At 45.8% G+C, this 14500-nt stretch overlaps 1 protein-coding gene across 1 annotated transcript in view; it reads right to left on the reverse strand.

Annotated features, from left to right (window-relative positions):
* Positions 1–7395: 7395 nt before the first annotated feature.
* LOC120806619 (unconventional myosin-XVIIIb-like) overlaps positions 7396–14500 on the reverse strand; it is a 44218-nt gene continuing 37113 nt past the window's right edge. Inside the window, exons 39-43 of the mRNA XM_040157959.1 lie at positions 12550–12683; positions 11669–11710; positions 9650–9805; positions 8360–9323; positions 7396–7614 (exon numbers count right to left, since the gene is read on the reverse strand). Coding sequence (XP_040013893.1) covers positions 8384–9323; positions 9650–9805; positions 11669–11710; positions 12550–12683 — 1272 coding nt within the window. The 3' untranslated portion in view covers positions 7396–7614; positions 8360–8383. The remainder of the gene's footprint in view (positions 7615–8359; positions 9324–9649; positions 9806–11668; positions 11711–12549; positions 12684–14500) is intronic.

The following is a 14500-nucleotide window of genomic DNA, read 5'->3' on the forward strand; positions in this document are numbered from 1 at the left end:
TGCCTTGTCCACAAAAGCTGCTGGGGACAATGTTTTAGGTCATTGAGCAGGACAGTTTACACACTGAGCTCTGCTTGCATCCATGGCCTGTCTGGGACTTTGGAGGAAGACATAAAATTAACCAGCAACCCCTCCTATATTAGCTGCAGGACAAAAACACAATGCATTTATTTCCCCTTGTATATACAAGCTCTTTAACACACACACACACTGGCTGTTGTTGTGTGTGCGTCTGCTGCTCTCAGTGTAAGATGGTGAGATGCCCTGAGGCGGTGAAGATTTGCTAAAGTGGGGATCCTCTATAGGTCCCCTATTGTTAAGATTCCCTAACAGGCCTGCAGCGGTCAGATAATACTCAATGGGAGAGCTACGGCCAACATTTGTTTGCCTCACACAAACAACAGCTCGCTGATCTATGGACTGTATTAGTCGGCATATAGGAGACGCATCAGTCATCAGCTGCTTGGTTTTAATTTTATTTGCCTTCCCTCATCAATTTCATTAACAGGACTCGGGGAACATAAACAAGATTTATCCGAAGTCGTTGACCGCCGACAGTATGTTCGATCGCCGGAGTCGATCTCACAGGCATCAGAAAGTGAGTGAAACACCAGCTCACCGCTGTAAATCATACGGCAATTACAAGTGAGGACAATCAGGCTCAATACGCATAATTTCTGCTCAATCTGGATGTAGCAGCGAGAATTTGTGGCAGCAGAGATGTAATCACAGAGGAAGGTCTCCTGCTGATGTGGCATACCTAATGTGCAGCTGTTCCCCAGCTCCTAATGAGAACTGGCTGTTTCACCCGGTGGTCTTGGGTTTCATATCCAAAGAAAGATCATGCAGGGGAGTACAGACCACGCACGTGCACACACGTGGGTGCAAAGGCACACGCGCATGTACGGTGTGTCAGCTTTAAAAAAAAGACCATGCACGGCCAGAGTGTCAGCGCTCTCTTTCCTCGCCCCCGCGGCCGCTCTCGATTTTCAGTCAGACCGAAATCAAAATTCATTTCTGCAAAGAAATCGGCATTTGTATGGGGCTGGTTTTGATTTGTGTACTTATTGGGTCGAAACTGTCATTAACTTAAAAAGAAAATGTAACTTTTATGAATTTTCCCGGCGTCTTGTTCACAAATGAGGCCCTGAAGGCGAAGCCAGTGAAGAAAAGGCTTTCCTGCGTAGGGTGGTTAGGCTCAGCCTCAGAGACTGGGCAAAAACACAAAGAAATGTAAGATCGTAAACCGTCCAACGTAAACCGCAACCCAAAATTACTATTCCAAAAGACGACAAAGAGCCACAATGTGAAATGCAAAGAAATGTGATTCGCGTTTCACACTGTAGCTTCGGTGCGAGTGCATCACCTGTCTTTTCTTATTTCAAGTTCGTGAGTCACGGTTTCTGTGACTTTGTACGCTTAATGAAATCACATCAAGTGACCACATGTCGTTGTGCGTCCCACATTTATCAGGTAGGACGGGTCTAATGAAACAATTCTACCGACTGCATTGTGGGAAATGTAGGATCCAATGCTCCTGGAGCTTAACCCGTGTTAGGGACTAAAAGGACTACTAAACTTGCGGAGTTCCCCTTTGAGACGTCAAATGAAGCCTTTAGGTTTGTTATTTATAACATAATAACTAAACAGTAACCGTGTCTGGGCTTAAATCAAATTCTTGCGTTTGCTTTGGTTCAATATAAATCGCCGTGGAACACTCCAGACTCCGGTCGTCTTGGAAAAGTCGCGCAGCACTCAAATCAGATTCTCGGGGGATCTGCGCTTCGGAGGAGCCACTTAAGGTAATCAGGTCAAGACTTAAGCGTCAAACCAATCGGTGAACACTAATTTATGATGCTTTTCATCACACTTAGCCTAGGTGTGGAAGTGGGTCACAAGTTTGTTACGAGGCATTTAAACAGCTAGTAGAGTTCAGTGTAAAAGTTAAAGTCCAAAATTCCTCCCAGGCCTTTGGGGGGAAAACATGCTACTAAGAAATGGAGAAATCTGTCTGTCTGTCTGTCTGTCCTTCGACTTTCTCGACAACCGCTCATCCGATTGACTTCAAACCTCACGTGCGTGTTGCTGGGGACACAAGGAAGTGCAGCGTCGGTCGCGAGGGTTTTGGGATGAGCAGTTGTCGAGAAACATAAAAAGAGGAACATTAAAGGACAGTCGGTCAGGGGCTGGGGCGACTCACCCACGCGGCCGACAGCGCATCTCAAAGACGGCTGGATTCCCTGGAAAAGCTCGCAGAGGATCATCTCAAGCCTGGAACTATTTTAGGCACGGACCCAAAGCTCTGCGATTGGAAATGACTTATCACAGCAGTGCAACTGCCACGCGCAGTCACTTGAAGCCAAAGCATCCCGGGGCACTTCGTTAAAAACACAGCGACAGCAAGACAGCACCGTTCTGTTTCCTTTTTAAGCTCCACTCAAACATGATATATTAGGATTATAAACAGGCGGAACAAGTCATTTATGTACCGCTGCTGTTATGGCAACGTAAGTGCAGTATAATACAACAGGGCTGCAATAAATCCTCCCTTCATGAGGGTTATAATGTTCAGCTTTTATTGAATCTGTTTGAAAGAGGTGTTTATTTATTTATTTCAAGGGTCATTTTGGAGACTGTAATTTTTGGTGCTGCTGAACTGTGCTGGGTTACACTGAGAGGTGTTCCCAATACCTCGTCAACCTTAATTCATATAAATGGCCTCCAAAATGACCATTAAAATAAATAAACACTTCTTCCAAACAGATTCAATAAAAGCTGAACATTATAACCCTCATGAAGGGAGGATTTAATGCCTCTTGTATTATACCGCATTTGCTTTATCTAGCTTTACCTAATAGATTGGCGAGAGAGCACAAACATCTAACTTCTGACAACAAATTCAAAAGCAGCCCAGTACTTTCTGATCATGTGTCAGGACACAAAGGGTCTATTATTATTATTATTAATATCATAACACAGCAGTGATAAGGAAACTAGATGACGGTGATTAGATGGTTGAATAAAATATTTAACTATTAATGAAGGTAACAAGCAGGTTTTGAACGGGCACTGCACTAGTTCAATATAGCAGCTGCTTAAACCCAGACCTTGAGTCTAATATAAGGTTTCATAGAGGTTTCAAGCTCCACCTTTGAGAGACGGATCAGGTATTTAACAAAACCATCATCAACCATAACTTGGTGGGTCTCTCAGTCTTTGGACTTGTCCAGTATGAAGTTGAGCTGAATTACCAGTACAATAAAATGTTTGGTTTCTTTTCTACAAAGTCTTCTGGATAATGTTACATTCAATGTTAAAAGTCTTTGCTTATATGAACAGATGTAAACTTTTTCTAGAACCAGGGAGCATAAAGTTGCCAAGGACTCAGTGAGTTACGCCGTGGGCTACAACATGGGCCCCGTTTTTGTGGCCTATGTTTTTTTCACATGTTGGCCAGGTAAATCTGCCGAATTAGAAATGGGCAGCTCCTGTTTGCCATGTACCCATGGATGCACTGGCCACAGTCACTGGATTACGGTGATCCTGAAGAAAACTAAGAAACAAGAAAACCCTCAGGCAAGTTCCGGAGGAGCGTGTGTTCTCCGTGATTTCTAGGCAGGTTTAGGGGCGTTAAGGTGCGACGGACATCGGAGGCAATGACCTCCTCGGAAAGTGGAGTTCATACCGAATGTAAAAATATGTGTAGCATATCTTGTCAGGTGGGTTGGTTGTTTTTTGACACAAACTGCTGCAATCAGGCCTCTGGGGTTTGAAAGTGTCCTACCTTAATGTCCTCCATGAGCTGCGTGTCACCGCCACCGCTGCTGCAACTGTTGACCCCGTTGATCGGCAGCCAAACTACATTAACTAACTTCCTGCTGTTTTTAGATCACCTGCGCGCACCTGTCCACCCCAGCTCACGCACAGTCTCTGCCTCATGTCCCTCCCCCTGCACCTCCCTTACTGTTTGAGGAGCCGAACTTTTCCTAGGTGGTAGCCGCCCTGGCGGTACAGTATCACCCCGCCCAAATCAAATTTCACCTGCCAAATTAAAGGAAAGGTAGCCCCCCCTGCAGAAAACCACCCGATCGTGCAACACTGTCTCTGGCCTCTAAAATCTGCTGGTGCCGGTTGTCATTTTTAAATCCTGGACCCATTATTTAAAAATCATTAAGAATTTGAAGGTGGAAATCTGCCGCCGTCACCACTGGGTCAGTTGGCCTGTTGTCAACTCATTTTCCACCCTTCGCCATGGGAAAAAAAAGCTGCAGCGCTCCAGTAAAACGGATTTTTTTTTCTTTCTTTTTCTAATTTCAACAGGAAAAGAGCTGTACCTTATAAGACTGTCACCTTCAACCACAGCGGAAGAGCGGATCAGTGAAAACAGCTGCCGCAGTGGATGGAAAAGCTGCAGACTCCTGGGACCTCACAAATGGGGATTTTGAACCAGTGGTACAGGACGTTGTGTTCAGTCTGTTCTTCTTTACCGCAGTTTGCGTCCTCTTCGCTCTTCCCACCACTTTTCTCTCTCTGCAAACAAGAAGAGAAAGTGGGGAAATGAACTGCTACCTTCGGAGTTTTCCGAAGGTCTGAGCCCGTCACACAGGTGAAGTCCTGGAGGCAGTCACGGGGTGTGTTTATTATTGTGCCGGGGTAGAGCTGGCATTCAATAAACAAGGCCCGAGTGTGTGGAACCTCCATCACATCTTTAGATAGTGTAAATCCATAATCTATAATATTGATCCTGTAATTCAAGAGCCCGTCATCAGGACGAGGAGATATTCTTGAGAAATAATGATCCTGGTTGCCGTGACTCTTCTCGCCGACATTAAGGTTTCATTAGGCACAGCAGCCTTAGACTATGTGCTGGGAGAGTAGCATGTAAAAAGAACTCGGAAAAACCTTGAGGTCTCTTCCAGCTGTTAGTACTTTGAAATCACGGCTTAAAACTTTGCCCCGGCCTTTGCCTACATTCATCTGTGGGCTTTTTCAAGTCTTGCACTTCAGTGTAACCGCGCTTTTTTATTTTCTATTTCAGTTCATTCTTTCTAAGTCCTATCTACGTGTGTCTTTCTTTATGTCATTTTGCGTTCTCTAATATCTGGTCTTGATGTCCTTTCGTATCTTACTCCGCCCCCAAAAGCTGCTATTCGAACACACGTGTCCTGCCCGTATCGATTCCACCAGTGTCTTTTGCATTTCCCGCGCGTGTGCAGGAGCTCCAATGTTTCTGAGGCTTATCAATACACTGACCAATAAAACACATCATCAGTGACAAGAAGAGTTCTAACATAATTTCAGGAAGGGTCTTTCTTTTCTATTTGTCCAGCTAAAATGTTACAGTAATTATCGACATTTAAGAGGTCAAATTTTTTACTGTACTCTCTATTACATGAGAGCTTCTCCAGACACTGTTACATCATATGATGTCCTTATTAAAGGGGAAACGCTTCTCTGATTTTTGAGAGACAACACAGCAGAACTATAAGAAAGTATCTGTAGGATTAAAGCAACACTGCAAATGGAAAACAGTACAGGAAGTAGCTACCAACTCTAGATACCGTAGAAGAGTCTGGTAGGAGGTAGCAGGACGAATATGTCGGTGGTATTTGGCTTTGGCTGTTATGCAGGGGATAGAATTTTCCTTCAGACCAGGCAGACGTGCATCTGCCGCACTCAGACGTGTTCCGCCTGCTGCAGATGGTTTGCGCTGGAGTTACTTACAGTAAATGTTACCTCTCGCTGAACTCTGGCTCAGCTCATGCAGAGCAACAGATGGGGATAAAGAACATGGGAAACATATCCAATAAAGCGCTGACAGTTTGGCTCTGACCCGCAGACACGACCAAAAGCTTACTCTCAGCTTAATCGGGAGCGGGCACGGCCCAGTCTGAAAACATCCACAACTGACCCCTGCACATAAGGCCGGAGTCTCAGTTCACGCATCCAGGGATTCAGGACATTTGAAGTGTTGACTGGGTAATGCTCGGAAGCTTCTCAAAGTTTGTAACCTGAGTGACAGCGGCTTATCGCCCTCTTGATACTCTGAGTCCCCAGGCAGACTGGAAAATGAGGCTGGAGGACCTGAAAACCACTCTCTCCCGGTCTCTCTTTATCAGCTACGGGTCCCTGGTCAAGGTACTTTACCCTTGACTCCTCCAGCTGCTGTGTGTCCAGCGTGACACTGGACAGCTCCTGGGTGTGAATAGTGCAGCTGTAAAACAACACAGCGTTCAAAAAAAAAAAAAGAAAAAGCATAAAAAATATATCAAGGAAGTTTTGGCAAAAGTTCAGTAATGAAGACTTTTTCCTCATGTTCTGCTGTTATTCCTCTGTGGGTGAGAATCTGCTATGTCCTCCTGTTCCAATTTTCTCTACGCTTCACACACTGCCAGATTCCCTACATTCACAATTTAGACATCATCTTTCTGCTTGCATTCCTCCAGCCAATCAGTCCCCGGACGCCGTTCTTTAAATATCTTTGCATTTCTGTCACTCTGTCTCTCAGACCCACTTCTGCACAGCCCACCACCTCCACATCCCCACCGTGACCTCCGGGATGCCCAGGGAGACCCGACTGAAAGTTCCAACTTCAGTCATCAGCCACATGATGGCTAGACTCTGTGGGATCCTGTCCTATATCCTGTCTTCGTATGGGCCTACGCTTCGCGACGAGGCTTCACAACGATGCGGTATTTGCCACAAATCTCTATGTGTTGCTAACCGCTCAGTGAAGCAGTTCTAAGTAGACTCGGCTCGCAGTTCTCTGCTGCCGGTCCACAGGGGGACATAAATGCTGGGTTCCGGTTCTTTGAGCTACTTAACTGGCACAGGTCCAACGTGTTATCGAACTCTGACTCATCTAGATCAGACGAGAAGAGAATGAAATCCAGCAGGGAAACTGGTTCAGATGACAGAACTGATGAGTATACTGACTGGCAATGCTAGCGGCTCTACGAGGCTGGACTCACAAGCTGATGTTTAGCAGGTATAATGATTCCCATGTTCAGCATCTCACTTCTGCCTTTTAGCATCCTGCAATTTGCTTAAATGGCAAGAGGATTGTGAAAATTCATCAGAAGAAATCGTCTGGGAACCACTAATATCTGTTGTGGCGATCCATCTAGTAAAAGCTGTGATATATCACAAGGTAAGAGAAAACTTTGACCAGCCGGTGGCGCTAGAGGAAGAGTCAGGGGGTCACCAAAGTCATTAGGATTCATCCTCTGGGCGATGGAGGGATGTTCCTATCAAATATCACGGCAATGCATCCGACAGTCACAGAGATAATTGGGTTGGCATGAAAGTGCTGGAAAATCTAACTGACACTGCCAGTTATAGAGCCAGGGATGGTGTTAGCATGGCTACAAATACAAATTCACAAAATGGGCTTTTCATTCTTTTTTATTCATATACAAACGGTGCTTATCTGAAAATACAGTTAACTGAGTGCTTGTGGATTGAACAAATGTATTTTCGGGTGGTTTTAATATCAATACGGAGAAAGAAACATCCCTGTTGACTTCTGAAGTATTTCATTCAGCTTTGATTGCAGCTCCTGCAGTCTTCAGCCTTTCTGTGAAGCTCGCAGCAGGACGCGGACACACGAGGAGGCTGAACGGAGAGAAGAAAAGGAGATAAGATGGTCAGAATAGAACAGAGGATGTGAGAGACGGGGGTATCATGTGCACGTGCAGCCACGCACACGGGTCCGGGCCTGTATTTATCAAACGCCTCGGAATCGCTGAAGGTTGAACCGGGACTAAAAATACCGCTACCGCAGATAGTATGAATCATGCTACACCTTCACTCAGGGAGCACAAGCTCTCATTTGGGAGACAGTGACGCCACTGGTTTACACAGACAGAACCATGAGAAGAAATTAATGACAGCTTCTTGTGGGTTTCCTAAGAGGTTTCTGTGTTCTGTCACAAGTCTGTGTCCCCATAGTGATTGATCTCATAAGTGAAGAGCATTTTTTTTCCGAGAGCATTTCTACCAACACACTGAAATTTAATAGGTTTCCCAGAGTAGTACTCTGAACCGAATCTCATGGCAGTCCATCCAATAGTTGTTGAGATAATGATGTTTCCATCCTTCCAGCCACGCCACTAGCTCGACTGATAAAAATACACAGAGCATCTTAAGTCATGATGCCTTTGGGAAACACTGAGAAATTCTGTCAGATGGATTTTACGATCATCTTAGTCTTGAGATGTTTTTCGGGAAATGGGGCCATGATCTAGGAACAACTGGATGCAAGAAAGACTAAACTGAAGCAACTTTATGTAGAATTTTTGAAAATGTTCTAATATGGCGCCCCTAGGCGGTCATAATACAGACCCCCATGTCTACACACCTGAGACCTGAGCTCTCATCTGGTTCAGTCAGTCTCCTTCTTCAGGTATCTCTTCATGACTGAAGCCACGTCACCCCCCTCGCTGCCCTCTGCCTCCAGTCTTTCTCCCTGTGGCCTTTCAAACCTGTGTCTTGGCCCCACGCCCTGGGAACTTCCTCCTGATCCGCCTGAGCTGGAGGACTCCGTCTCAGAGCTTTTCCTGCTGCGGGTCGAAGGAGGCAGCTCTCCGAAGTGGACGCTCAGCGCCCTCCTGCCTCCCCTGACTGAGCTGGCCAGGCTGCTGGTGGACTGAGCTCTCCGAATGGCGGGCAGGACGTCGGAGGCTGAATCGTCACGGCCGTTGTCCCCAGTCAGACGACGATTTTGGTAGACCATGGATTCTGAACCCAGAGAGCCTTCAACTCCGTCTTCTGCGACGAGACTCCCCAGCATGCACCGCCTCGGTGGCTGAGGGGAGCGCTGGATGGGAGTTGTCACGGAGCGGAGGGGTTCGTCTGGGTCCTCCTCGGGGATGGAGATGGAGGGAGGGCGATGGCGAGCGGAGGAAGCCAATGAGGAGAGGCGAGGCAGCGTGGGAAGCGAAGAGAGGGAATCGCTTGAGTTGAAGCGAGAGAGTTTGGCTCCAGCTGTAGAGGCGGCGACAGATGCCTGAGAGTCGGTGATGGAGCGAGTACTGGCAGCGCGTGGCAGGAGTGGGGAAGATGGTTTGAGGATGCTGGGGCCGGGCCGGGGCTCCTGGTGATCTTCTGGACTGAGAGAGAGGGCTGAAGCTCTTCGTCTTAGAGTTGAGGCTGCGGTTGTTTGGTAAATCGGCAGCGAGACGGTGCTGCCTGTTCCATCTCCTGCCTCGCCGCCAGCTCTGCGTTTACGAAGTCCATCCAGCAGTTCGGACAAGGCTGAGGAGGACGGGGCTCGACTGGGACCTCTGGTAGCAACTCCTTCGTCATCAGGATCCATGCAAGAACTTTAGAGGGACAAAAGAGACACTTCAAACTCAAGTCCACCGTAGCAGCTCATATGACTGTCATGAAGGTTTGAAAAGAGAGCCCTACAGTCCTCAACCTCAGGATATTTCATTTACTGTTAATTTTGACAAACAGCAAATCGCCACACTTGAGAAGCTGGAACCACAAAGGTTCTGTCATTTTCGCTTAAAAAATGACTGAGTCGCTTAATCAATCATCATAGGAGTTGCCGATTCTTTTTTCTTTTGTTCAACTAATCCATTTAACTGGCTAATCGTGGCAGCTCTACAATCATTTGTGAAAGATCCTTGGATACTGGGCTTACCGGAAGCTGTAGGTGCTCATGGTGTCAGCAACAGAGTGGCGGCCGCTGTAGGGAGAGCCGCCACCACGGGATCCCCCTCTTGGCACTCCTAACCAGTGACGAATCCCCTCTCCGACATCCTCTGTGCCGACGGAGCCGACACTGGACGCCGAGTCGCTGCAGAACAAAGAAACCCCTTATCACCCTGTCAAAGCCAGAATGGAGACATCTACCCTCCAGTCCTTAGCTGGCCAATATGCACGATTAGCTGCAACGATTAGTGCAATTTTCCTACCTTCCAGGTTGCCAGGTAGCCATTCAAGTCAGTTTGATCAGTATGTCAACATAAACAGACTTAAAACTTGCACCCCGTGCATAATCCATCACTGAGCGGCATATTGTTATTTACATTTTTCACAATTACATCGTAGGTGCAGACCAGTTATTGGTTTCACAACAGGTCCTTATGGGTGTATTCAAATGCTTATGGAAAAGTAGGAAAAATGCACATGATGATGCCACAGTAAAATCATACTTAGATTTAAAGTTGACTTGTAATTTTCAAGTTATTATGGAGGAAATTCAATTTTTTTTTTAAAGCGGCATTGCAGCAGTGGCCCCCATGGACTGTTAGTAGCCGTGCAGGCAGCTGTTTTCACTCGATTTTTCATTCACAGCCATTTTCATAACATTTCGAGTTAATAGCTGAGATCTGAGACTGTGGAGAAATCGGTAGAGAGAAGTCCGACAGGTTGGGAAACACGAGCAGTCAGATGATGAGACAAGGTTGTTAACAAACCTCCAGGTCAAACAAACTTAAAAGTATAAAGCAAACCGTCAGCTGTAAACATCCATCACAGTTTACAGATTAGTTCCTGCTTTCCCAGTTGTAATGACACGAACACGCCATATTCACTTTTTCAAAGAATCGAGTGTGAATGAATGAAAACGAAGGAATGAAAATGGGGTCAAATTCATTCAAACACAACCTATTTAGCCCAATCCTAAGCTGCCTTGCGGAACGACGCGGTTCTGTCCATTTGCGGTGCCTTCGCTGCCTCACTGAGCAACAGGATAGCTTCAGATTTCTGTCATAATGTTACTGTAAGGCAGTTGAATTTTACTTCCAATTTCTTCCTCTTTGATGGTTTTATTTCAGAATTATTTGTACAGTGCTGCCAGCTGGTTACCTCCATTTTGTGTTAACAAGGCAAACCGCCATGTTGTAGTTTACTGAGGACAACAGGGCACGCACTGGGTCAGACGTACAGGGAATATTACGGACTTCCCCCTGCTGGAGAACATGAACTGGCCTGCTGTACTTACACGCTGAGAATTTTGAATTCATACAGAACGTTACGGATCGAATCTTCATTTTTTTCCCCCGTGTTGGACGATGCTTCGAATTTTGAATAAAAAGCGACAACCACAGTTCGCACGCAGTTTTCCTGTGCGATAAGGGATGGTTTCCAACATTTCAAATGTTCGTTTTCATTTTCACCTCCAAATAAAGTGGTTTATATAATCTAGATAAACCGTTGGCTTGTTCTCAAGCTGTCTGATCATCTGCTTAATGATCTGCTCGATCTGTCAGGCTTCTTAGGGATGCGACTGCATTCCCAGATCTCGGCAGTTACTTTGGTGAATACAATGTTGTTATTAGTTATAGAAATGAGGGCCACTACAAAAACGAAACCTAAATTGTACTAAAGGGGAATTATCCATTCACAGGCCAGGTTCTCCTTCATATTTAATTCAACATTATTACAATGAGATGTTTAATGATGACACTTCAAGGCCTGATGCAATGTTCAGGTCACACCCACACACCTGTACAACCAGATACTTTAAAGTCAAGGAGAAGGCACACACACACACACACACACGCACACACACACACACACACACACACACACACACACACACACACACACACACACACACACACACACACACACACACACACACACACACACACACACACACGCATACGCACACACACACACTACCAAGTCACACACACATTCATGAGGTTCTTACAGGTCTTTCTTTCGAGTAAGGGAATCCACAGCAGTTTGAACACTGGAGTGAAGGGCAGAGCGGTGAAAGTTTGAGTTTCAGTGATGGAAGAAATATTCTAATCCTTGACTTAAGCAAAAGTACTAATACCACACTGTTAAAATACTCCATTACGAGTAAAAGTCCTGCATTGAAAACGTTACTTAAGTAAAAGCATGTAAATATCAACAGGAAAATGTACTTAAAGTAGTAAAAGTAAACGTGCATTAAAATGGCCCTCGGTTAATTAACTGATCGCTCAAGAGAAGACTGAGAAGTGCCCATCACATTTACCCAAAGGGAAAACTTCACAATGTGGGTTTTGTCCAAACAATAGTCAAAACCCCAAAGACAGAACCTGTTCATCGAAACTAATAGATGCTATTAACATTTTTAAAAAGTTAAAGCAGCAAATGCTCCCATTTGACAAGCTGGAACAATGAAATGTTACAGGACAAATGACTTTTGACAATCAAAGTAATTGCCAATCAATCAATCTGCTGTCAATTGAGTAATGTTTCAGCTCTACTTGAACGTACTGTTGGGTGATTTGATCTATTGTAAAGCATCATATTTTATAAGGTCTTCGCATGTTTTGCCTGTAAAATCTTAATACGCGAAGGTAATTGCTAAATAAAGCTGCCAGATAAGTGTAGTGGGGTAAAAACTCTGAATTGTAGTAGAGCAGAAGTAGCTATAAAGTGGCATGAAAAGAAGTTACTCAAGTAAAGTACAAGTACCTCATATTTGGAGTTGAGTGCAGTAATTGTGTAAATGTACTTAGTTACATTCCACCGGTGCTGAGCTGACACATACAGACACGATGGTTTAGGCAGGAGAGGCGCCTCGCCGAGGTCAAATACCTTTCGGTGTCACTCTCGTCGCTCGAGTCCACCTCCTCCAGGGCGGCCTGCAGATCCACGATGCGGCGGATGGACGTCTCCAGGTCGGCCTGCAACGCCTGTCTGACGGCGGTAAGCTCCTCCACTTGCATTTCCTGGGACCAAACATCGTGAGATTAAAGGACGTCCGTTGGACACGAAGGCAAAGAGCCAGCTCGCCTTCCACGGGCCAGCTGCGCGTGTCCCCCTCCCCCCCCAACAACCTGTAAAGACCTCGAGGCTCAATCCGCCACTCTCGCCCATACTACCTCACTAGTCAAACACTTAATGTCCCACGGCATGTCCCCTCTCACATGCTGTCCTGCGTCCCAGCGTCTGCCGCTGAGATTTCTACCTCTCTGCTCGGCTGATATAGAAGAAAACTGTTACATACGCACACTGACACTGGGAGAATAGAGGGATTTATTAATTCATCTCGTCTCTTTTTGTTGTTGTTTCACTGTCGCTCTAGCATCCTCACACACACACACACAAAAGCTTCAAGGCTTTCAAAGTTATTGGCTTCCTTGGCTTTCAGGAAGCGGGTGTCGGTGCAGTGGTTGTCATGGTGACACGTAAGCATGTATCTGTGTGTGCGCGCGTGTCCATAACCTTGAAGAGACAATGAGGATTAATCACAGTCAGAGAGAGAGAAAGCGGGATGAGGCAGAGATGACGTTAAGAACGTTGAGGGGAGGTGGATGGAGGAGGAGGAGGAGGAGGAGGAGGAGGAGTGTGTGTGCTGTTCTGTGTATGAATATGTCTATTCATGAGGGCTGTGTGTGTGTGTGTGTGTGACTGCATAGTTGGTTGGTGCGTTTTTAAAGGGCATCCTTGTATATATGTGTGTGTGTGTGTGTGTGTGTGTGTTGCTTTTGTGCTAATAACTGAATAATTATTGAGGCTCCTTCTCTTCTCCGCAGCTCATAGGTCACAAAGAAATCTGCTGTGAGCAGGAGCGAGAAAGCGATTGAGTCTGTAACTCTGAGCATAACTGGCCTCTTCACTGAGCAAAAAACATGTTTGTCCAAGAATTCATGTATTAATTTGTGGATAAATAACATTATTACAATGTTCTCCAAAAACCTGCTTCTTGATTACTTCAGATCTTAGTTTAAGATTTCTTTGAGGCAGAGAAGAGAAGCAAAAGAGTTGACTTTTCAGATTTTGATATTCCGGTTTATTATCTTGATCCTTTTGGGCGTCATTTCTGACATTTATGATAACACCGTACTCTCTAGAAAGTAATGATGAGACCTGGGAACATGAAGGCGTCGCAGCAACAAGGCCAGACAAGCCGTCAGCCGACCGTACAGGCTGGAAACAAACCAACCGTTTATCCAGGATATCTAAACTACTTGAATCGGCGGTGGAACCGAAAGAGAGCGTACCCAAAGTATCACATGGCTATGGTCGGTACAGAGGTAGGAAAGAGTTTGGGCCCCCCCTGGCCAAAGTTTCTCTGACTCTGAACGGCATAAAGTTAAAGCTGAAACATTCTTTTCAACATTTTTAACAAAGAGCAGGAGCGGGAGGAAGCTAGAAGAAGAAATGGAAGCAGAGTTTCACGAAAAGAACACCTCTCCGACTGTTAAGCACGGGGGCGGATCGATGGTGCTTTGGGCTTTCGCTGCAGCCGGTGACACGGGGAACATTTCAATGGTAGAGGGAAGAATGGATTCAATTAAATACCAGAAAATCCTGGAAGCAGGGCAGACGCCCTCTGTAAATAAGCTGAAGAAGAAAACTAAGAAGATAATGATCCTAAACACACCTCAAAATCCACAATGGCCACGGCCCTCGCAGTCCCCCGACATAAACATCATCAAAAACCTGTGGCTAGACCTCAAAAGAGCAGTGAATGCAAGGCAGCCCAAGAATCTCTCCGAACTAGAAGCCTTTCGCAGGGAGAATGGGCGAAAATCTCCCAAAC

This window comes from Xiphias gladius, chromosome 20, assembly GCF_016859285.1.
Source record: "Xiphias gladius isolate SHS-SW01 ecotype Sanya breed wild chromosome 20, ASM1685928v1, whole genome shotgun sequence".
Lineage (NCBI taxonomy): Eukaryota > Metazoa > Chordata > Actinopteri > Istiophoriformes > Xiphiidae > Xiphias > Xiphias gladius.